Here is a 22,931-nt window from a genome sequence, read left to right on the forward strand (position 1 = left end):
TGTGAGGCTAATGTCTCTAGTTTTATTTCATTAATTATTTATTATTATAGTAATTTATTCATGTATATCTATTCTTTTCTCTGTTCGAAGCTGTAATTAGCATTTTTTGGCATCTAATTATATTTTTTATTAATAATATTATATATATATTTTTAGTATATAATTTAAATATATAAATAATGTATAATTATAAAATTAAATATTATTTTATCTTTAATTTAAAATTATCAAATCACGTAATAACATATAATTTATATAACTAAATTATATAAAAATATATATACATATAATTTTATTCCATTTTTATTTCTACAGTAACTCTCACAAATTTATTTTCTTCAATGCCTTTGTATTTGCGAGTGCAGTTTATGGATAAGTAGAGTGGCTCTGTCCCAACAAAGTCAAAGACTTCATTGATCTAATGAACAATCCACAGGAAGAGGAGGAAGACCCATAATTGTTTTCAGCCTATTTGTGACAGATTGTCTCAATGACTGAATTTTGATTGGGGCTACTGAGCTAAGAACAGTACACTAGTAACAGAGACTTTGTCATCAATTGACTTTGGATGCCATTAGGATGATGACAAAATCATGTAAAAGATTTAGCGTTAGATTGTTGCAGGGATTTTTGTCATTGATAACTGTTGCACAAATGCAAAATAGAAAGAAGGGCAAAAGAGTAATTTGCTATTAATGACACGAATTTGACTTTTTATATGTAAACTCAACCCACTTGTAATCTCAGTTAACTCAAGTAAAAGTACAAGCATTTTTATTGTAGATTTTTCTCTCTCTTCTTTCGTTCATTTTCTTGATTGTTTTGCTTAATGCGCTTCCTTACTTAAAATGATCGGTGTTGCAAAGAAATCCGGTTTGTGAACACAATAGTTCAGGATTTGGCGAACTGAGCGTGCGAGCCTTTTGGCAGTCTGATTTAGTAATTTAAAACTATGCTAATTAACGAGCGTTTTTTGTTATTTCACTGAGGAAAAGGTAAATCAATTATTTAAATCATAAATTAACAATAGATATTATGCCAAAAGACTGTTTCCCACCCAAGGTTTGGTACAAACTCACTTTCCCACCCAGTAATTTTTAATAATCTAAATACTCGTTCTTTTATTAAATTTTACTGTTACTTATTTAATTAAAAATATTTTTAAAAAATATAAATACATCACATTTTACCTCTTAGAATTAAAAATTAACAATTTTACCCTATCTTTCCCCACCCAAGGTTTGAAAAATCAAAATTTTCCCCTCAGGTTTTTGCAGCATCGTTGGCAACTGGAGACAACAGTGATGATGACATTCTCCCTCTCTCTTGGCTTCTCTCTCAACCATTGTTTATTTTCGATCATCATTGATAGTCATCGACAAGCGCACGAATGCATGACGACATGATGAAGAGACTGAGATCTCTTTATCACTAAAGGAGATAACGATGAACGTAAAATTGTTAGTTTTTAAACTTGATAGGGTAAAACATGATGAATTTATTGTTTTTAAAATATTTTTATTAAATGACAATTTTATTCTTAACAATAATAATAAAATTTTATAGAAAGGTGGGTATTTTGATTTTAAAAAATTATCGGATAAGAAAATGAGTTTACATCAAACCTTGGATGGGACATAGGCCTTTGGCCTAGATATTAATAGAATTAAATTATGGATGACAATTTAAATTTTCAAAATTTAATAGATAAAAGTTTGATAATACATCCAACCTCAAGTGGGAATAAATCTTTTAACTTTAATTTAAAATTATTCAATTACAAATTTGTCATTACCCTTTATCCAAAGAAATCCGTTATTTATCTGCCTTCTTGTCTCTCTATTTTCCACCGGAATTAAATGAGGTGAGTGGTAATAATTGCACATTTTTTCTGCAGCAATAATTCTTTGTAATACAGTAAGAGTAATAATTAGTTTAAAAAAGGAAATTAATGTTTATCTCTGCTATCATTTCCCTTTTTTCTGGGTATATTAGTTTTAAATTTGGAAGAATTTTGTTCTACTTTTCAACGAGTTCCATCATCTTTTCTCAAAATATGCTTGCTTTTATGTAGCTAGAAAAACCGTGAGAAGCTGAAGCAGCCTGCCTGAGTTGATAAAGTCTTTTTTGGTTCAATGTTATGTTAACATAAGAAGAAAGGTCACTCCCATGGCTGTGTTTTTAGATGATACATGATTTCCTTTTTTCACTTTAAATACATTAAAGTTTACCAGCGAGGCTGCTTTTGCAAGAGCACTCAATAAAGTTTTGCTAATGTTAACTTTATCTACTTTATGCTCCACTTTCCACCACAACAAATGAGGTTAGAACAATACAATCCTCTCTTTCCTACTTGAAATTATCATTGGAACGAATAATGTTATCAATAGGATAAAAAGTATCAACGACATGTGAATAGTATTATTGACAGGAATAACAATTTTATCATATAAGGATTTGAACTAAACTCAAACTGAACTATCGACTGAAAATTTCATTTTGAATTCAATTCGAATCAAGTTAAACATTTAGTTAAATTAAACTAGTTTAGATTTGTCATTTGAATATAGGATTTTTTATGTCGTTTTAACTAATAATATAGAAAATGATGTTTATTTAACAATTATTTGAAATAATTTTCAAGCTAGATTGAGTTATGTACTAAGTTTGTGAGTTCGACTGTTCTAAACTCTCTTCAACTTTAATTCAATTCAATTTAAAAAAGAATCGACTCACTTAATTTGAATTCAATATAAGTTTATTTTAAACAAATTTAAATTGAAGTGAACCAATTTTCAAAACCACTATAAGACGAATAGACGTCTCTTCATCGCATCACCTACCATCGGTTTAAGAGAAAGATGACGCTAGAAGCTAAAGTTGAAAAATGAGAGTAAAACTACTATATATACATATATAATTTTATATGGGTATTTCCGGAAAAAGGATCTCATAATGGCTGACATAGATTGGTCATAGTCATTAAGCAAGATGAAAGTGAAGGGGTCATTGGGGAATGAATGAAGTTTTCTCTTGATTGCATTTTTTTTCTGCAGCAATAATTCTTGTAACACAGTGAGAGTAATAATTGACTTTCTATCATTGTTAAAAAGGGAAATTAATAAAGTTTAGCTAATGTTCACTTTATCTACTTTATGCTTCATTTTCCACCACAACAAATGAGGTCATAACATACAATCCTCTCTTTCTCACTTTGAAATTATGATTAGAACGAATAATGTTATCAATAAATGAATAATGTTATCATATAAAAATTTGAACTAAACTCAAACTGAACTATATTAAATGAAAATTTCATTTTGAATCAACTTAAATATTTAGTTAAATTGAACTAGTTTAGGTTTGTGATCGAATAGAGGATTTTTTTTATGTTGTTTTAACTAATAATATAGAACATGATGTTTATTTAATAATTATTTGAAATAATTTTTGAACTAGGTCGTGTTATGCATCAAGTTTGTAAACTCTCTTTAATTTAAATTATGAGTATAACTTTATACATAAATAATGATATATAATTATATAATTTGATAATTTTAAATTAAAGATAAAAGAATACTCAATTATATGATAATATATTATTATTTACGTATAAAATTATATTCATTATTTAAGCTTATATTACTAGGCTAATTATACCATAACCCTACCCTAATTTGAAAGGCCAAAAGACTTATTCCCACCCAAGGTATAGTGAAATTCCAAACTCCCATCCCCCAACTTTCAAAAGCATAAACACCCATCTATAAATTAAAATTTATTAAATTTTTCAGTTAGGTTTAAGCGTAAAATTGTCATTTAACAATAATATTTTAAAAATAAAAGCTTATATCAAAAACTAATAATTTTTCCTCAAAATTAAGTTTTAAAAAGTGATATTTTCCTCCTACTAAGGATTTTTGAATTTCATTGACGAATTTTCAACCATCGATGGCCAATCTTTGTTTCTCCCAATGTCATCTCTGCCTCTGGTGTTCAATATAGGACCGACGATATCTAGATTTGACAAAATCTAGATAAATCCAGACAAAGAGTTAAAACTCTTCGTTTGGACCTTTCTTGTCCAGACAAAATTGGCTTCGTCTGGATGATAATGATGATGACGACAACAATAGTCCAGACAAGATCGATATTGAGCATTAGAGGGAGAGACGACACTAAGAGGGAGAGAGATCAACCATCATTGGCTAGAAATTCACCGACAAATTGGAAACCCTAAGTAAGGGGGAAAATGTCATATTTCAAAACTTAATTTTGAGGGAAATTGTTAATTTTTCAAATTAAGGGGGTAAAATGATATAAACTTTAAATATTATTATTAAATAAGGATTTTACCCCTAACCCTAATTGAAAATTTTAACAGATTTTAATTCATAAGTAGGTATTTGGGTTTTTGAAAGTTAGGGGGTGAGAGTTTGAAATTTTACTATACTTTTGGTGGGAATAAGTCTTTTGGCCAATTTGAAAAGTAAAGTCACTATAACGTGGCAACTTCTTGGAAGATGTAATGAGTTTATAAAATATGAAAAAAGTAAAGTCACTGTAACGTGGCAACTTCTTGGAAGATGTAAATGAGTTTATAAAATATGAAATAAGAAAAAGTAGAAAGAGAAATTATAGTAAAGATCCACCATGTGAAGATGAAGAAGGTTGAGAGTATCATTTAGTCTCCAAAATCTAAAACTTTATTCAATCTCCCCACTTTGATAAAGAAGAAGAAAAGGTAATTAAAAAAAAATCATTCAAAATCCTTGTACACAAAATTTCTTATTTTACCTCCTTAACAATTATGAAAGATTTTTTTTCATAATTTCAATCGAGATATTTTTATTTTCACTATTTGAAGAGTATAGTTTTTGTTATATGACAGATGTATTTGATTTTATTAGATTAATTATCTAATATATTTGAGGAAGATGACGTTTTATTACCAAAAATAATGAAGTGAATTAGGTGAAACTTTCATTTTATGTTGATCTCTTATTTACTTTTTAGCTGAAAATAACATATCCAAACTTAGCCAAATTTTTATCTCTTCAATTTTCATGTAAATTACAAGTAAAATAAAAAGGTAATTTTATTCAAGTTTATTAAATAAAATTAAAGATAATTTGAATTTAGTTTAAATAAAAATGATATAACCTGCCTTTAAAAGGTTATTTAAGTGAAAATAAAAAAGTTTTAGGGATAATAGGACATATATTATATTTGTTACCACGGAGATCCAAAAATGAAAATAGATGAAAGTAATCTTTTAAAAAAAAAAGAAATTTAATCTTTCAACACAAAATTTTTTATTATACTTTTTTTTTTAAATATTTTTTATCAATATATTTGAAGAGTATAATTACTGTTGTAATAGAAGTGTTCACGAACCTTAAAAAACAACGATTAAAATTATATTTGAGTTAAATTAAATTCAAATATAAATTAATTTAAATTTAGTTTGAATTTATCATAGTTAATTCAAAATTAAATTCTTTTTGATTGATTAAAAATATTATTAAAGAATATCAACAAATAAATAATATTATTAATAAAATAAATAATATCAATAATATTATTAAATAAAATTTTAAATTAATCTTAAATTAAAATTTTATTTTAAATTTAACTCAAAATTAAATGGATGAATGAGTCAAATTGAGTTAACTAAAGTTTTTTGATTTGTAATATTTTTGTGTCATGTTGTCCGCTTTACTAATAAAAAAGGGATGAAGCTAAAATGATAATAATTTGAAAAAGTAGACACAAAAATAAGAATTGAAATAATTGGACCAATTGTAATTCTTTCTTCAATGTCTGAAAAATGTCTTGTTAATATCTTTTTTTTTCATGATAATTTACACGCATTCACAATTCATGCATTAGCTAGAACCCATGCACAAACAAGTACAAAATTCACGCATTCTTAATTAAAATGTTTCTAATTAATTTTCTTATAAATTAAGAGTTTGAATAAAAAATTAAATAAAATTAATCTTCATGATACCGTTTCACAGATAGTGAACAAAAATAGAGAATTGTAAATTTTAAAGATTACTGTTATGAAAAGAATTTAACAAATAATTGGTCACAGTCATTCAACTTTAACAAAGTGAACGGGTCCACGGCAGGATACTGGCATAGACCAGTTTGTTCCGCGGCAATAATTCTTGTAATACAGTGAGAGTAATAATTGATCTCTTTTGTAATGGAAACCAGCTCATACTGGCCTGACCTAGATTGCTCACAGTCAATACTGATCTCTTTTATGATAACTGTGTGTACTTTATTTTCATTTTCCACCACAACAAAAAAGTGTAGTCAACGGTCAATTCTGTGACACAATCCTTTTTTTTTATTTTAATAAATATTATTTTATTTACGTGATGGAACTCTATTTTAATCAATTATTCCCTATAAAGTTATAATAAATTTATCATATTCACATTAAACTACAGTTTTTTTTTCTCTTTTGGAAGGGATTTCGGTTTTACCAAAAAAGAAACACAATTTATTATAATTGAGAATGTGTTTTATATATTTTATATAAAATAACTTTAGTTTATATATTTTAAAGTGATATTATTTTATTTTTATAAAAAAATTAAAAAAAATGGCAATTAATAATATTGGCTTAGTATCATATGCATATAAAATACATGTTTTATACAATTTAGGGTTTAAAGGTATAATTAAATATATTTAAAATGATAAAATACGATAAACATATATATTATGCGAATTTATTAACTATGTGTAATATAAAGATACTTTGATTATTATAATCTACTTAGGTATTAAAAGATTATTAAGACATTCTTAATTTTATTATTATTCAATCATTATTTATTAATTTTTAAAAATAAAAATATATTTATTTTAATTAATATATCAAATAATATAAAGAATATTTTAAAATAGTTGAATATTTAAGTAAATAATATTTTAAAATAATTAAACTTAATAATAATTTATAAAAAGTCTATTTTTTATAATATTTTATTTTTAATAATAAAAAATCATCAAAACCGAACACACCACAAATATACAAAAAAAGAATAGAAATGTAGTTTTGGTGAATATATTATTTTGTATTCCTTTTGCGCTTTCTTGTCGAATGAGTTGTTCTGAAAAAATGTTATGTCAAAATATACATATATATTTTTATTTCGACTAGAAGAAAGTGAAGGGGTCCATGAAAGGATACCAGTATCCACCAGTTTTCTCTTTATTGCACCTTTTTTCTGCAGCAATAGTTCTTGTAACACAGTGAAAGTAATAATTGAGTTTCTCTAATTTCATTAAAAACACTTAATAAAGTTGAGCTAATGTGAACTTCATTTTCCACCACAACAAATGAGGACAGAATAATACAATCCTCTCTTTCTTATTTTGAAATTATCATTGAAATGAATAATGTTATGCATGAATAAATATTATCAATAATTCATAAATAATGTTATTGATAAAATTAACAATATTATCATATAAGAATTTAAACTAAACTTAAATTAAACTATATTAAATGAAAATTTTATTTCGAATCAATTTAAATATTTAGTTAAATTAAACTAGTTTAAGTTTATGATTCGAATATAAGATTTTTTTTATGTTGTTTTAACTAATAATATAAAAAATAATGTTTTTTTAACAATTATTTAAAATAATTTTTGAACTAGATCATGTTATGCACTAAGTTTGTGACCTAGATTAATCTGAACTTTCTTTAATTTAAATTATGAGTATAACTTTATGCATAAATAATGATATATAATTATATAATTAAATAATTTTAAATTAATATAAAACAATACTCAATTATATGATAACATACCATTATTTATATATAAAATTATATTTATTATTTAAACTTATAGTACTTATCTGATTTTAACATAACCCTAGTCTAATTTGAAAAGTAAAGTCATTGTAATGTGACAGCTTTTTGGAAGATGTAAATGTGTTTATGAAATATGAAATAAAAAAAAGTAGAAAGAGAAATTATAGTGAAAACCCACTATATAAAGATGAAGAAGGGTGAGAGTATCATTTAGTCTCTAAAATATAAAACTTTATTCAATCTCCCCACCTTGAAAAAGGATTTTGAAGAGTATAGTTTTTGTCATATGGCAAATGTCTCAGGTTTTATTTGATTAATTATCTAATATGTTTGGGTAATAAAACATTACTTACAAGGTTAGCGAACATAAAATATTATAAAAATTAATTCCAAATTAAATTTTCTTAAATTGGTTAAAAATATCATTAAAGAATACCAACGAATAAATAATATTATTAATAAAATATAGACATATGTCATGTTTTTCTGTTGAGAGTTTTATATTCTTTCTTGTTCTGAAAATAATTTAACAAATAGTATGTGGAAATTTAATTTACTATTGATGAGGCGTGAAACTAAGAAAAAGCAAGGAAATTACATACATTTAAAGTGGCAGTTGAAATGTAAACTCAAACTGACATACTATTAATTTTAAGAGTAAAGTTATGTGGAAGATGCAAATTAGTTTATGAGATGTGAAATAAATAAAAATAGGGAAGAGAGATTATAGTGGAAACCTACCACGTGAAGATGAAGATGAATAAGAGTCAAATTTAGCCTCCAAAATCTAAAAGTTTATTTGGACCCCTCACTTGATTAAAAAAAAAGTAGAGAATTCATTCAAAATTCTTCTACCCTAAATTTCTTATTTTGCTTGAGATATTTGAAGAGTAGCCTTTGTTCTCGTCAGATCACTCTTCTTTTCCACATCAAATAAATAAGGTGAGTGATCATTTTGAATGTCAAATCAATTAAATTTGGTCTAACTTTCATTTCATTTCATATCATAAATGATTTGAGATAATAATCCACTATTTATGGTATACTTAAAAGTAATTGATAGGTATTCCCTGTAAATATGAATTTTTTTATTTTTTTAATATTTGTTTAGATTGCATCATGATGCCTCATAAGCCTTCTCATGAGGCCTCAATCCAATCTATAAATTTGTGATTGTGTGCAAAATTTTTGTTGTAACAGAAGAGCTTATACACTACAAATGTAATTAGAATTAGATTCTGAGTTGAGCTCTGTTTAAATGTAGATTGATTCAAATTTAATATGAATTTACAATTATTAGTTTGAGATTGAATTCATTTGAATTTATAGAAAATGTCTGAATGAATAATATTATTAATAGAATAAATTATATTAATAATTTATAAACAATATCATCAATATAATTAACAATATTATCATTTAGAGATTTGAATCAAAATTTAAATTAAATTGTTAAATTAAAATTTCAATTCGAATTTAACTTCAATCAAATTAAACACATAATTAAATTGGACTAATTTAGTTTAAATCCAATCATAAATGAAATACTGAGCCTTGAGTTGAGATAGAACCTTTTGACTTTAAGATATTTATGTGATGTATCATTTGATATAATCCCGTGTTGCTAACAACTAATAATAAAAAGATTAAAAAAAGAGTAAGACTAGAATAATAATAATTTGAAAAAAAAAAGGCACAATCGGTACCTTCTCTTCTTTCTGAATCTTTAAGTCCAAGATACCACTCAAAGATACTAATTAAGTAATGAATGAACATATTTGATAAGGTAATAAGAAAAAGAGACGCATGCCATGTTTTCCTAGTAGGAGTTTTCGGTTCTTGTTCTGAAAATAATTTATCTGGAATTGTAATTTGCCATTGATGAGGTATGAAAGTAAGAGAAAGCAAGGAGGAAATTGATTTTTATCAACTATTAATTTGAACAATACAGTAAGTATTATGTGACAGTTTCTTGGAAGATACAAATGAGTTATAAAATAAGAAAAGCAGGAAACAGGTTACAATGAAGACCCATCATACGAAGATGAAGATGAATGATAGTAGCCTCCAAGGGGTAGTTCCAGTGTTAAAGGGGTGAGTTTTCAAAACGGAGAATTTGGGTTTTGGTCTTTCAATGACATAATCAGTATGAGATTTTTGACTTATCCAATTAAACAGTTATGAGATTAATTATTATATTCAAAATTTAACCAAATCAATATAATTAATTCGATATCAGAAAAATAATTCAATTTAAATGAGATTTCTCCTTTCAAAAAAATGAGTGTCAAATTTACTCTTTAAATTCTAAAAGTTTATTCAATCTCCTTTTTTTGAGAAAAAAAAATTAAAGAATTCAGTCAAACTCTTTCTAATGTTTTTTTTCATTTACCCCCTCAACAGTGAGAAAAGATTTTCTCATATTTTTAATCTGAGATATTTTCATTTTAATTACTTATAAATGCCTTTGTTTTTGTCCAATTAATTATCTCTTAATTGTCACTATAATGCTGATAAATTTTAAAAAGTTCTACGAATTCTAAGTTATGATTCAATCAGATAATCTTGTAACCTTAAACTAATTTAATTTAAAAAATTTTAACCTATGCAATATACTGCAGATCTAATTGAATTACATTTTGTTAACATAAATATAATTTTGATAGTGACTTCTCTCCAATAATCCTGATAATTGATAACACTCCCAGCCATAGAATAATTCCCATTAATTAATCAGGAAAAAAAAAAGGTAATTTCCATTGACTGAACTACTCATTACAACATTGATAATAAATTATTAATGGTAATGCAAACCAACTCAGGTTTGCACAAGTATTATTATATTAAGCATGAATTATTAATTAATTAATAATAAAGTTTAGCTTTTGCAGGAGCACTTAATAAAGCTAATGTTACTTTGTCTGGTTTAATCTTCGTTTTCCACCACAATGAATTATAAAATAATTAATTAATGAGGTCTCTTTTCTTCTTACTTTGATAAAGTATATTCTGTTCACATGGTGAGTTTTCACAATCAATCAATTGAATTTGGTGAAACTTTCTTTCATAGATGAATCATTCACACTAAAATTATAAGCAATTAATTCTTCTTCGCTGTAATCTCTCTTCATCATCTTCAACTTTCTTCCCTCTCAATCATTCAGAAATATTTTCACTCACAAACCTTTCTGAAACTAGTTCCCCTGATTTCTTCAGTTTGCACCTGGGTTGCCCTGTTATTTTCTCTGTTTTACCTTTATTTCAGAATCTTTTTGCCCTATTTCTAGTTCTTTTTCTTTTTTTTTTTTGTTTCAATATTTCTTATTTCTTCAACCAAAAAAAAAAAAAAACACTTCTTGCTTTCAGCTATTTCTCGATTACTAGAAAGAATTATCATTTATCGCATTTATAGTTAATTATTTTCATTTGATTTACTTCTCTTCTGTTTTTCAAACTTGAAAAAAGTTAAAAAAAATGGTTGAGGTTGCCGGGAGTGTTGGGGGTGTCCTGAGTCCTGTCCTTCAAGTTGCCCAGTGGCTGGCTGCTCCAATTTGGCGTCCATTTAAGTACTTGTACAACTACACTACCAATTTCAAAAATCTGGAAGCGGAAGTTGATAAGTTGAAGAATACAAGAGAAGAAGTTGAGCGTAAGATTATTGCTGCTAAAAGAAATGTGGAAGTGATATACGAAAATGTTGAGAAGTGGCAGGACAGTGCGCAGGAGATGATTGATAAAGCAGAGCAGTTGATTAAAGAGAAAGAACAGTTCATTCGAGAGAAAGCAAACAACCCGCGTTGTTTCAAGGGATTGTGCTCCAATTTCATCATCCACTACAAACAAAGCAGGAAAGCTTTTAAATTGAAGCGGGATGATATTGATCCACTCCTCCAGCAAGAAGGGGAATTGAGTCCAGTTTCCTATCAAACTAATCCACCAGACATCTGGCTTAGATCTAGTGAAAATTATTTGGCTTTTGAATCAAGAAACTCCACTGTAAAGAATGTATGGGATGCTTTAAATGATGAGAATGTCTTCATGATTGGTGTTTATGGGATGGGGGGTCTTGGGAAGACCACGCTTGTGGAGCAAATTGGTAGGAAAGCTGTGAAGGACAAGCTCTTTGAGGACATTGTTTTTGTTGAGGTAAAGAAACATTCAAAACAATATTGTTTGTCGGTTAAGGTTTGCTTTATTATCTGGTTCTGAATGGGCATTTATTATTTTATCTTGCAGGTTTCAAAATCTCCTGATGTAAAGAAGATTCAGACAACAATTGCAAACAAATTGGGTCTGAAATTCGAAAATGAAAGTGAAATGGCAAATAAGCTATATTCAAGAATGAAGGACAAGAATATTCTTTTAATTCTAGATAATATTTGGGAGCCTCTAGGACTTGAGAGGATAGTAGGAATTCCATGTGGAGCTGATCGTGGAAAAAATAAACTTCTGTTCACAACAAGAAACGAAGATGTGCTGAAGACGATGGGTTCCACAAATAATTTTGGGATGGGCTTTCTAAATGATGATGAAGCTTGGGCCTTATTCACCAAAATGGCAGGTAACTGTGTTATGAAATTTTCACTTGTATGTTTTCTAGATTAACACATTTTGATTCTATTTTTTAATTATTTGATGTGTTTTGATGTGAATATTAAAATATCAAAGTAATTATAACATGAACAAATTCCAACTTTAAATTTTAATTTCACTTGTGTTATTGATCGAAACTATCACAATTTAGTTTTATTATATTCATGTTCAAGATTAGTAGTGGATTTAATCCGAGTTGCTTCGAATTAAATCTACAATTTGGATCAGATGAATTGATTTTAAACTAGAGTTTTATATCAATAGTTTAACTTAAGATGAGCTTATTTATCTATTTAATAAAACTGTTCATCCTGTCAACAACGATATTGACCACTTTAAAGATACTGTTGAGTGTTGACAATGTCGGTGGCTTTCCAGTGACATTGTTCATTAGCTTGAAGGAGCTCGAACCAGACACAATGCCTTCGATCTGAGCTTGAGTAAACCTTACATTCAGTTGGATCAAATCTACACCTACTCTAGACATCAAATTTTTATATTTGATTTTATTGTGTTAAATTTCTCCTAAAAGTAAATACTTATATATTTTCTAGGGGTGCAAAAGTATTTTAAGGTCAAACCTTGGGTGGCCATGTAATTTACTCAATGCAGTATTTTGATTTGCATTTAAAAGTTTAATCAAAATTTATATAATGTGAAGACTTTAAACTATTATGAAGTTTGAATCTGAGAACGTTTACAATTTAATAGATTTTGAACATGAATAAACATAAATTTTTCCATTGAATTTGTGTACGAATAAATAAAACTATTTTGCATTTAAAATATGTTCCAAACACATATGTTATAGCGTCCAATGATAGATTTTTAAAAATAAAAATTTAAAAAGAATCATATTTGATATTATAAAATGGAATTCATTTAGATTAAAAAAAAATTGATGGATTTATTTGAAAAAGATTGAAATTCAAATTTAGAACTTTTCTTGTTTTTAAATCTGAAGTATCTATATAAATAGAAAATGCAATTTGTATAATCCTACATCTTTTTGCAGGTAATGATATTCAAACACGTGAATTGTGTTCTCTATCGAAAAATATATGCAAGGAATGCAATGGATTACCTATTATCATTTGTGCAATAGCAAAAACATTAAAAAACACGAGTTATGAATCTGATTGGAGGCTTGTATTGAAAGAACTAAAAGAACCTTCACCAACAGAGTTCTCAAGATTCCTAGAAGTGGAATACAAGAATATCGCCTTAAGTTACAAGTATTTAAAAGATGATGAACTTAAGGAAATTTTTTTAATTTCTAGTCTAATGGAAAATAATGCTTCAATTTCAGACTTGCTTAGACATGTTCTCTGTTTGAATATACTTAAAGGAGCTAACTTGACAATGGAAGACGCATGAGATAGACTAGATAAGTTGATTCGTGAGCTCAAAGATGCTTGTTTGTTACTCAGTGGGTTCACAAGCGGACAATTTGCTATGCATGATGTTGTTCGTGATGTTGCCATAACAATTGCGTATGTGCATCACCATGTGTTTACAACAAGAAATGACATTGAACGGGATTGGAAGGATAGAGACAAACTCAAGAAATGCACGAAGATCTTCTTACCTAATGGTAATACTATTATTAGTCAACTTTGGCCTAATGATTTGGATTGTCCAAATCTTGAATATGTCTCTATGAGCTGTACGTGGAACTCTTCTTTCAAAATCCCTAAGGACTTCTTTGCAATGATGCCAAAACTAAGAGTGTTGAATGTGGTTGGACTACAACAATCATTATTGCCATCATCAATTGGTCTTCTGACAAACCTTCAAACATTGTGTTTAGATAATAGTAAAATTAAAGATGTTGTTGTTATTGGAAAGCTTAAGAAGCTAAAGGTCCTTAGCTTGCGAGGTTCTTGCATTGAGGAGTTTCCTATGGAAATGAGTCAATTAACTCAACTAAGACTATTAGATTTAAGCAATTGTTATCGTTTGAAAGTTATTGTTCCAAATGTGATATCAAAATTATCCAATTTGGAAGAACTTTATTTGAAGAGGTGCCGTATTCAGTGGAAGATTGAAGAACTTGAGGATTTGGAGCTCTTGCTTAACCTCACCAGTGTAGAATTGGATATTGAAGATGACAAGGTTTTGCCTAAAACCTTCTTTTCTAGAGAGCTTATAAGGTACAAAATATCAGTGGGAAGTTGGTGGTACCCATATCTAAGAATTGGTGAACAAGAGTGTTTGAGGATATTGAAATTGATATACAATTCTACAATCTACTTGGAAGAATTATGTGGAATCAAGAATGTTGAACTCTTATGCATAACTGAATCTTTTTATGATCATAAGCATTCAATATTCAATTTGCAGTCCAATGAAATCACAACTCTTTTTAATAAAAAGGTTTGATTTACTATAACTTCTTGTACTTGTATATTATATATTTATATTCTTATTTTCTTTTAGTTTTATTCTTATTTGTTAATGCAAAGTTGTAGTATTCTTACTAGCATCTTTTTTACTAGTGACTTAAATTTTCAGATTCAGTTCAATTTCATTATCAAGTACTATTCTTTAATTTTTCTCATATGAGTTCATAAATATTGAAGCAACAATTAACTTTGATTGTAGGTTATCTTTTCTGATTTAAAGGTCTTGGTATTGGTGAATATTATTTCTAGAAAGATTTGGGACAATCAACTTCCATCATCCTCTTTTCAAAATTTGAAAGAATTGATATTGTGGAGATGTACAAAGATAAAATTTGTGTTTCCTTATACCATAACCAAAAACCTCCAGCAACTCCAACATCTTGAGATAAAGGATTGTATTGATTTAGAGGAAATTGTTGCTATAGAAGAAATAACAGAAGCAACTGCCAGTTTTGTCTTTCCTGAAGTAACCTTTTTGAAGCTTAAAAATCTACCAAAACTTGAAAGTTTTTATCCTGCAATACATACTTTGGAATGGCCAAAGTTGGAAAAGTTGGCGGTGGAAGATTGTGACAAATTTAATATGTTGAATTCAGAGCCAAATTCTTTGTGCTTGGACCATAAGGTATGAGTATCTAATTTGGTTCCTCTTCGAATGTTAAAAAGCCTTTTTTATACATATAAATTTGAAACAACTGAATTATCTCTTTCCTTTTTATTTTTCGGTAATGCTCAGTGATCTGAATATTTGTTTTCCATTAATAGTGAACTTATATAGAAGTAAATTCAACTGATTGTTGATGTTTCCAAGAGACAAAGTACGCATCTTAAAGGAATTCCAACTCCCTCAATCTTCACTTTTTTGAAAATTTTACTGAAATTCATGTAAAGTCTCATAATTAAGATTTTTCAAAAACAAATTTAAAGATAAATTTTATTAGTAGTTTTCGAAAACAGCATTTGAACTTTTTAATTTTTATATTGATTTGAAATTTAAAAAATAACAAATCGAAGGCTTCAACTAATAAGCAATTTGATGATTATTTCAAAATCATCAAATTGCACATTGATATCTAATTTAGTACTCATTGTATTACTTATTTCAAAATTTTATCAACATGATTTGGTAGTGGACAAGAATAAAAATCAGTTTAATTTTGAAACAAATTATTATATTAGGGTAATTGCCAATTTGATATGTATTGAATTCTTTGAATGTATAAATTTGTAAGTAAAAGGAATATAAGCGACAAATTAGCTAAGACATAAATTTTAAAAAATAAATAGTGTACAGATCAAGCAATTCACCGAACAGTTGGTGAACAATAACAACAACTTCTACAAATTCTAACCGTCTCTCCTTTTTCTTTTTTGATGAAGCTTAGTGAGCTGAATTTTTTTTCAGTAATATTGAACTTAAATACTAAAAGAATTCTAACCGCCTCAATCTTCAGTTTTTGAATAGTTTTATTATCATTTATGTAAAATAGATCATTTCAAAATGAGGAAACATGATAAATAAAACAAAATTAAAAGACATATTTAATTAGTAGTTTTCGAAAACAGATTTTGAACTTTTTAATTTTTATATTGATTTGAAATTTAAAAAATAAATAATTGAAGGCTTCAACTAATAAGCCATTAACTAAACTTTTGTTTCAAGAGTATAATTAAAAAATTGATTGGATTTTGTTTTGATGGTTTTGTAGATCAACCATGATTTGGAGGTATTTGAATTAGATACCAAGAGCATGGTGATTAGTTGGAATCGTGGAAATAAAGCTCTGAAAATCTCAAGGGATAAGTCAGCATATAATCCACTTCCAGTCCTTCAAAGATTCCAAAGTCTGGAAGAGCTCAAACTATATGACTGTGAATACAAAGAAATTAAGAGTGTATTTGATCTTCCAAATCTTAATGTTCTACATGTAGAGCAGTGTAGCAAATTGGTGAGTCTAGTGCCATCATCATCTTCAATGGCTAGAAGCTTGGTACGGTTGAAAGAATTGAACATATCTGATTGTGGAATGCTGGCTGAAATATTAGAAAATAAGAGAGATGTAACAACAATTGAAATTGTTTTTCAAAAATTGACCAAGTTGTCACTTGATCAGTTAGAAAGTCTCACATGCTTTTGCTCAGGGAATCACTCTCTCAATTTTCCATCATTGGAAAAGTTAATTATTACAGAATGTCCCAACATGAACACTTTCTTCAGAGAAATCTCAAGCGTTTCAGAATTTACTTTGCAGTCCAATGAAATAACGCCATTTTTTAACCAAAAGGTTTGATTAATGATAACTTCTTGTACTTCTCTATTATGTATTCTTATATTCTCTTATGCTTAGTCTCATTTGTTAGTTGTAGTATTCAATTATTTGTTATATATGCTTATTTTCCTTTTTCTTTTCTCAAGTGGATTAAATTTTCAGTTCAATTTTACTAGTGACTATTCATTTCATTAATTCATGCTTGATTTTGTAGTTAATATTTTTAGAGACAAAAAAATACATTGTTAATATTATTGCATGTCATGATAAATCCATAAGATTTTCTCAAGGGTTCTTAAATGTTGAAACAATAATTAACTTTAAATTTTTATATTTAATTCGTAGTTTTCGAAAGCAGCTTTTGAACTTTTTAATTTTTATAATGATTTTAAATTTAAAAAATAAATAATTGAAGGCTTCAACAAAGAAGCTATTAACTAAACTTTTATTTTAAGAATATAATTAAAAAGCTGATTGGATTTTGCTTTGATGGTTTTGTAGATCAACCATGATTGACTCAATGACTTCTAAAAATTTCATCCCTATTTCTTACAAAAAAATATTAAAAGAAAAAAATAAAAATCCTTGATAATAATTAACTTAAAATACATCTTCATAAATAATTAACAAAATTTAATATACTAAATTATATGTGAATAATAGGAAATTATAATTAATTTCATAATTTATTATAGTGATAAACTTTTTATTTAATTATTTGTTATATATGCTTATTTTTCTTTTTACTTTTTTCTAGTGCATTAAATTTTTAGTTCAAGGTGTCACTTAACGAAAAGGCGATAACTTGTTGTACTTTGCTATTATGCTTTTTTATATTCTCTTATGCTTATTCTCATTTGTTAGTTGTAGTATTCAATTATTTGTTATATGTTTATTTTCCTTTTTGCATTTCTTTTTAATTTTTCAAGTGAATTAAATTTCTTTTTTAATTCATGCTTGCATCAATTTCACTAGAAAATATTGATTTCATTAATTCATGCTTGCTTTTGTAGTTAATATTTTTAGAGACAAAAAAAATACATTGTTAATATTATGGAATGTCATGATAAATGCATGAGTCAGTTATTTCTTTTTAAGATTTTGAAACAGCAATTAACTTTGACTGCAGGTTCACTTTCATGATTTAAAGGTCTTAGAATTGAAGATTATTCATTTTGAAAAGATTTGGGATAACCAACTTTTAACTTCTTCTTATCAAAATTTGACACACTTGAGCTTATTTGAATGTGATAAAATAAAATATGTGTTTCCTTTGTTAGTAGCCAAAAGCCTCCAACAACTTCAATACCTTGAGTTAACGAGTTGTAAGGTTTTAGAGAGAATTGTTGCTCCAGAAGAAGGAAGAGAAGCAACTATCAATTTTTTCTTTCCACTGGTAAGCACCGTGAAACTTCAATATCTACCAGAGTTTGCAGATTTCTATCCTGGAATACATACTTCAGAATGGCCAAAATTGAAAGAGTTGGTGGTTAATGATTGTGGTAAATTAAAGATGTTGACTTCAGAGCCAAATTTCCTATGCTTTGACCAAAAGGTACAAGAATCCACTTTTATTCCTTTTTTTTTTTTTTATAAAAATTGTCTATATTATATTACATAAATTCAAAACAATTGACTTAGTGACTTCTAAAAATTCCATCCCTATTTCTTGCAGAAAAATATTAAAGGAAAAAAAATAAAAATCCTCAATAATAATTAACTTAAAATACATCTTCATAAATAATTAACAAAATTTAATATACTAAATTATATGTGAATATTATAATTAATTTAATAATTTAATATAGTGATAAATTTTTTTATTGAAAAAATTAAGAATAGTTTTTTTTTTAAACCATGTGGGCTAATAGTTTTTTTTTAATATACTAAATATCTCTCAAAATTTTAATTAATTTAATAACTTAAAATACATTAAATTGCATGTGACACATCATCATTGATATCTAATTTGGTACCCATTATTAGTGCACATTATATTACTCATTTCAAAATTTTATCAACATGATTTGGTACTCAACAAGAATAAAAATCAATTTAATTATATTAGGGTAATTGCCAATTTGATATGTATTGAATTCTTTGTATGTATTAATTTATAAGGAATATAAGCAACGAATTAGCTGAAACATAAATTTTAAAAAATAAATAGTGCACTGACCGAGCAATTCCTCGAACAGTTGATGAACAATAACAACAACTTCTGCAAATTCAAACACTAAAGCTAACAACACATCACAGATTAAACCCACTTAAAAATGAAGTTAAAAATTGATCTATTGTTTCAAACAATGAATTAAAAGCACAAAATTTATACCACAAACTCCAATATTGCTACACAAGATAGATGGAAAGAAAACTAGAGAGATGAAGGATAGGCTGAGAGATAAAAGAGTTTATTTTTGTTGTGTTTGGATATCGAGATGCAAAGACGGTGTTCCAGACTCAAAAGACCATGACTGGAGCAGAAATTCTTCGTTGGGATTGAGTTTTTTGAATGTCTATGTTATATAGGATAATGTTATAGGTTATAAATCATATATTTTAATTGCACTATGCAATTCATAGCATTTTTTTTTTTTTATGAACTCTTTAAGCTACTATTAGGTTCGAAAAATCATAAATATAATTTTATTTTTATTAGAAATATATGTAATAGGCGCATCGTTTTTCATATTATTGGAAAGCTTAATGAGCTTAATCATTTTTCATGAATATTGAAATTATATATTACATTAAACAATTAAGATTTTCCAAGAAAAATAATCAAGAAGTATGTTTAATTAGTGGTTTTGAAAAAAATAGTTTTTGAATGTAATTTTAATGCTGATTTTGATTTTTTTCTTTAAAAGATCGATAAAGGTAAAACAAAATAAGTTATTAATTAAACTTTTATTTTAATAATATAATTACAAACTTAATTGGATTTTGTTTTTATGGCTTTGTAGATCAACCATGATTTGGAGATATTTCAATTACAAAATATGTTGGAACAAATTAGGTGGAGGAGACAATCTAAAGAACTTACAATCTCTTTTAAGTCGGAGCATATTCCACTTTGGCTCCTTCAAAGATTTGAAAATCTTGCATGTCTTTCTGTTAGTTGGTGCAAGTTGGTTAACTTAACAACACCTTTAATAGCTAAAAGCTTAGTGCAATTGAGAAAATTGAAGATATCAAATTGTGCAATGCTGGTGGAAATATTGGAGATTGAGGAGGATGCAACAATTGAAATTGTTTTTGAGAATTTGAGCGAGTTGTCATTTGATAGCATAGAAAGTCTTATGTGTTTTTGCTCGGGGAATTACACTTTGAATTTCCCATCACTGGAAGAGTTAAATATAACTGAATGTCCCAATATGAAGACCTTTTGTAGAGGAATCTTGAGCACTCCAAAGTTACAAAAAATCAATTATGAGAGAATGGAAGTAGAGAATGAGGGGAATGATCTTAATAAAACCATACAAGGATTATATAAACAGAAAAACCAGGTATGCATTCAATTAATTTAGTATAAATATTTATTTATCTCTTCAAGCATTTTTAGTTTAGAAGAAAGACAAATAATTATTTTTAATTACTTTATAATAAAATAATTGTTAAATTTTACTGCAGGATATCTCTCTTGATTTGAATTTGAAGTGCAAGACATTCCAACATGATAATTCTATGGAGATTGTTTACAACCAACATCCAACTTCATTCTATCAAAATTTGACACACTTGTTCTTGTGGAAATGTGGAAACATAAAATATGCATTTCCATCTTCTATTGCCAAAATCCTCCACCAACTCCAACAACTAAAGATTCAAAATTGTAAGGCTTTAGAGGAGATTGTTGCAAAAGAAGATGGAGCAAATGCAGTTGTTGATTTTGTCTTCCCAAATATAACCTTATTGAAGTTTGAAGATCTACCAGAACTTACAGCCTTCTACCCTGGATTATATGCTTTAGAAATGCCAAAGTTGAAAAAGTTGGTAGTCAAAGATTGTACCAAATATGCGAGCTTAAAAGAAAACAATGTGGAGACTGAGCTTAATATTTTAGCTCCAAAATCTATCTTCCTGGACAATAAGGTAAGAATCTCTTATTTCATTGTTTCTTGGAAAAAAAATTAACTTTCTTCTTATATATATTATATTTATTCAAAAATTTAATCATGGAATTCTTACCATCTCTATTTTTCCACGATACAAAAATTAGGTAAATCAATGTTTAGTTGATTTGAACAAATTTAAACTAATTACTTTCTATTTGTTTGAATTTATTCTGTCATTAGTCAACTTATATATAATGATTTTCATCACCAATACAAGCACATATTATGGTTCAGACTGTGAATTGATAGGTAGAGAATACTTTCAGGTAATACATTGAAAGGTTGATTAATTATAATCTGTTTAGACTTTTCCATGAGATTTTTAATTAATTGCATTTCCATTTTTCATGAATTTAATCATGTTCAGAAAAATATTAAAGGAAAAAAAATAAAAATCCTCAACAATAATTAACTTAAAATACATCTTCATAAATAATTAACAAATTTGATAATACTAAATTATTTGTGAATAATAGGAAATTATAATTAATTTAACAATGTATTATAGGTATAATTTTTTTATTGAAAAAATTAAAAAATAGTTTTTTTTTTAAACCATATGGGCTGATAGTATTTCTCTGCTTGGCTTGAAGTAGTTTTATCTCCAAAATTGTTGTCCCTAAGGTTATTAATTTTTGTCCAACACACATTTCAAAACATTAATGTCATTGCTATGTGTATTTATAGTGATTACCAATTTATATATTGATGATTACCGATTGATATCTAATTTGATGTTCATTGTAAGTACACATTATATTACTCATTTCAAAATTTTATCAACATGATTTGGTAGTGGACAAGAATAAAAATCAGTTTAATTCTGAAACAAATTATATTAGGGTAATTGCCAATTTGCTAGGTATTGAATTCTTTGTATGTATAAATTTTTAAGTAAAAGGAATACAAGCAAGGAATTAGCTGAGACATAAATTTTAAAAATAAATAGTGTACTGATTGAGCAATTCATCAAACAATTGGTGAACAATAACAACAACTTCTACAAATTCAAACACAAAAGCTAATAACACATTAGAGATTAAACCCACTTAAAAATGAAGTTAAAAATTGATCTATTGTTTCAAACAATGAATTAAAAGCACAAAATTTATACCAAAAACTCCAATATTGCTACACAAGATAGATGGAAAGAAAACTAGAGAGATGAAGGATAGGCTGAGAGATAAAAGAGTATATTTTTGTTGTGTTTGGATATGAAGATGCAAAGACAATGTTCCAGACTCAATAGACCATGACTGGAGCGGGAATTTTTCGTTGGGATAGAGTTTTTTGAATGTTATAGGTTATAAATCATATATTTTGTTTGGATATGAAGATGCAAAGACAATGTTCCAGACTCAATAGACCATGACTGGAGCGGGAATTTTTCGTTGGGATAGAGTTTTTTGAATGTTATAGGTTATAAATCATATATTTTAATTGCACTATGCAATTCATAGCATTTTTTTTTTATGAACTCTTTAAGGTACTATTAGGTTCTAAAAATCATAAATATAATTTTAAGCGCATGGTCTTTCATATTATTGGAAAGCTTAATGAGCTTAATCATTTTTCATGAATATTGAAATTATATATCATATTAAACAATTACGATTTTCCAAGAAAAAAAATCAAGAAGTATGTTTAATTAGTGGTTTTGAAATAAATAGTTTTTGAATGTAATTTTAATGTTGATTTT

At 27.0% G+C, this 22,931-nt stretch overlaps 2 protein-coding genes and 1 pseudogene across 2 annotated transcripts in view; all 3 read left to right on the forward strand.

Moving 5' to 3' along the window:
• LOC123205220 overlaps window positions 1-22,931 on the forward strand; it is an 89,761-nt pseudogene that overhangs the window by 49,604 nt on the left and 17,226 nt on the right.
• The window catches only part of LOC123205122, a 57,552-nt gene that overhangs the window by 30,034 nt on the left and 4,587 nt on the right, over window positions 1-22,931 (forward strand). The window contains exons 6-9 of the mRNA XM_044621945.1: window positions 16,554-17,129; window positions 18,244-18,669; window positions 20,081-20,623; window positions 20,748-21,209. Coding sequence (XP_044477880.1) covers window positions 16,554-17,129; window positions 18,244-18,669; window positions 20,081-20,623; window positions 20,748-21,209 — 2,007 coding nt within the window. The remainder of the gene's footprint in view (window positions 1-16,553; window positions 17,130-18,243; window positions 18,670-20,080; window positions 20,624-20,747; window positions 21,210-22,931) is intronic.
• Window positions 10,872-13,820, forward strand: LOC123205129 (probable disease resistance protein At1g61190). The gene is made up of 3 exons (XM_044621984.1): window positions 10,872-11,992; window positions 12,083-12,407; window positions 13,455-13,820. Exons 1-3 carry the CDS (start codon window positions 11,321-11,323, stop codon window positions 13,814-13,816), a joined length of 1,359 nt encoding a protein of 452 aa, XP_044477919.1. The 5' UTR covers window positions 10,872-11,320; the 3' UTR covers window positions 13,817-13,820.

This window comes from Mangifera indica, unplaced genomic scaffold (assembly GCF_011075055.1).
Source record: "Mangifera indica cultivar Alphonso unplaced genomic scaffold, CATAS_Mindica_2.1 Un_0002, whole genome shotgun sequence".
NCBI lineage: Eukaryota > Viridiplantae > Streptophyta > Magnoliopsida > Sapindales > Anacardiaceae > Mangifera > Mangifera indica.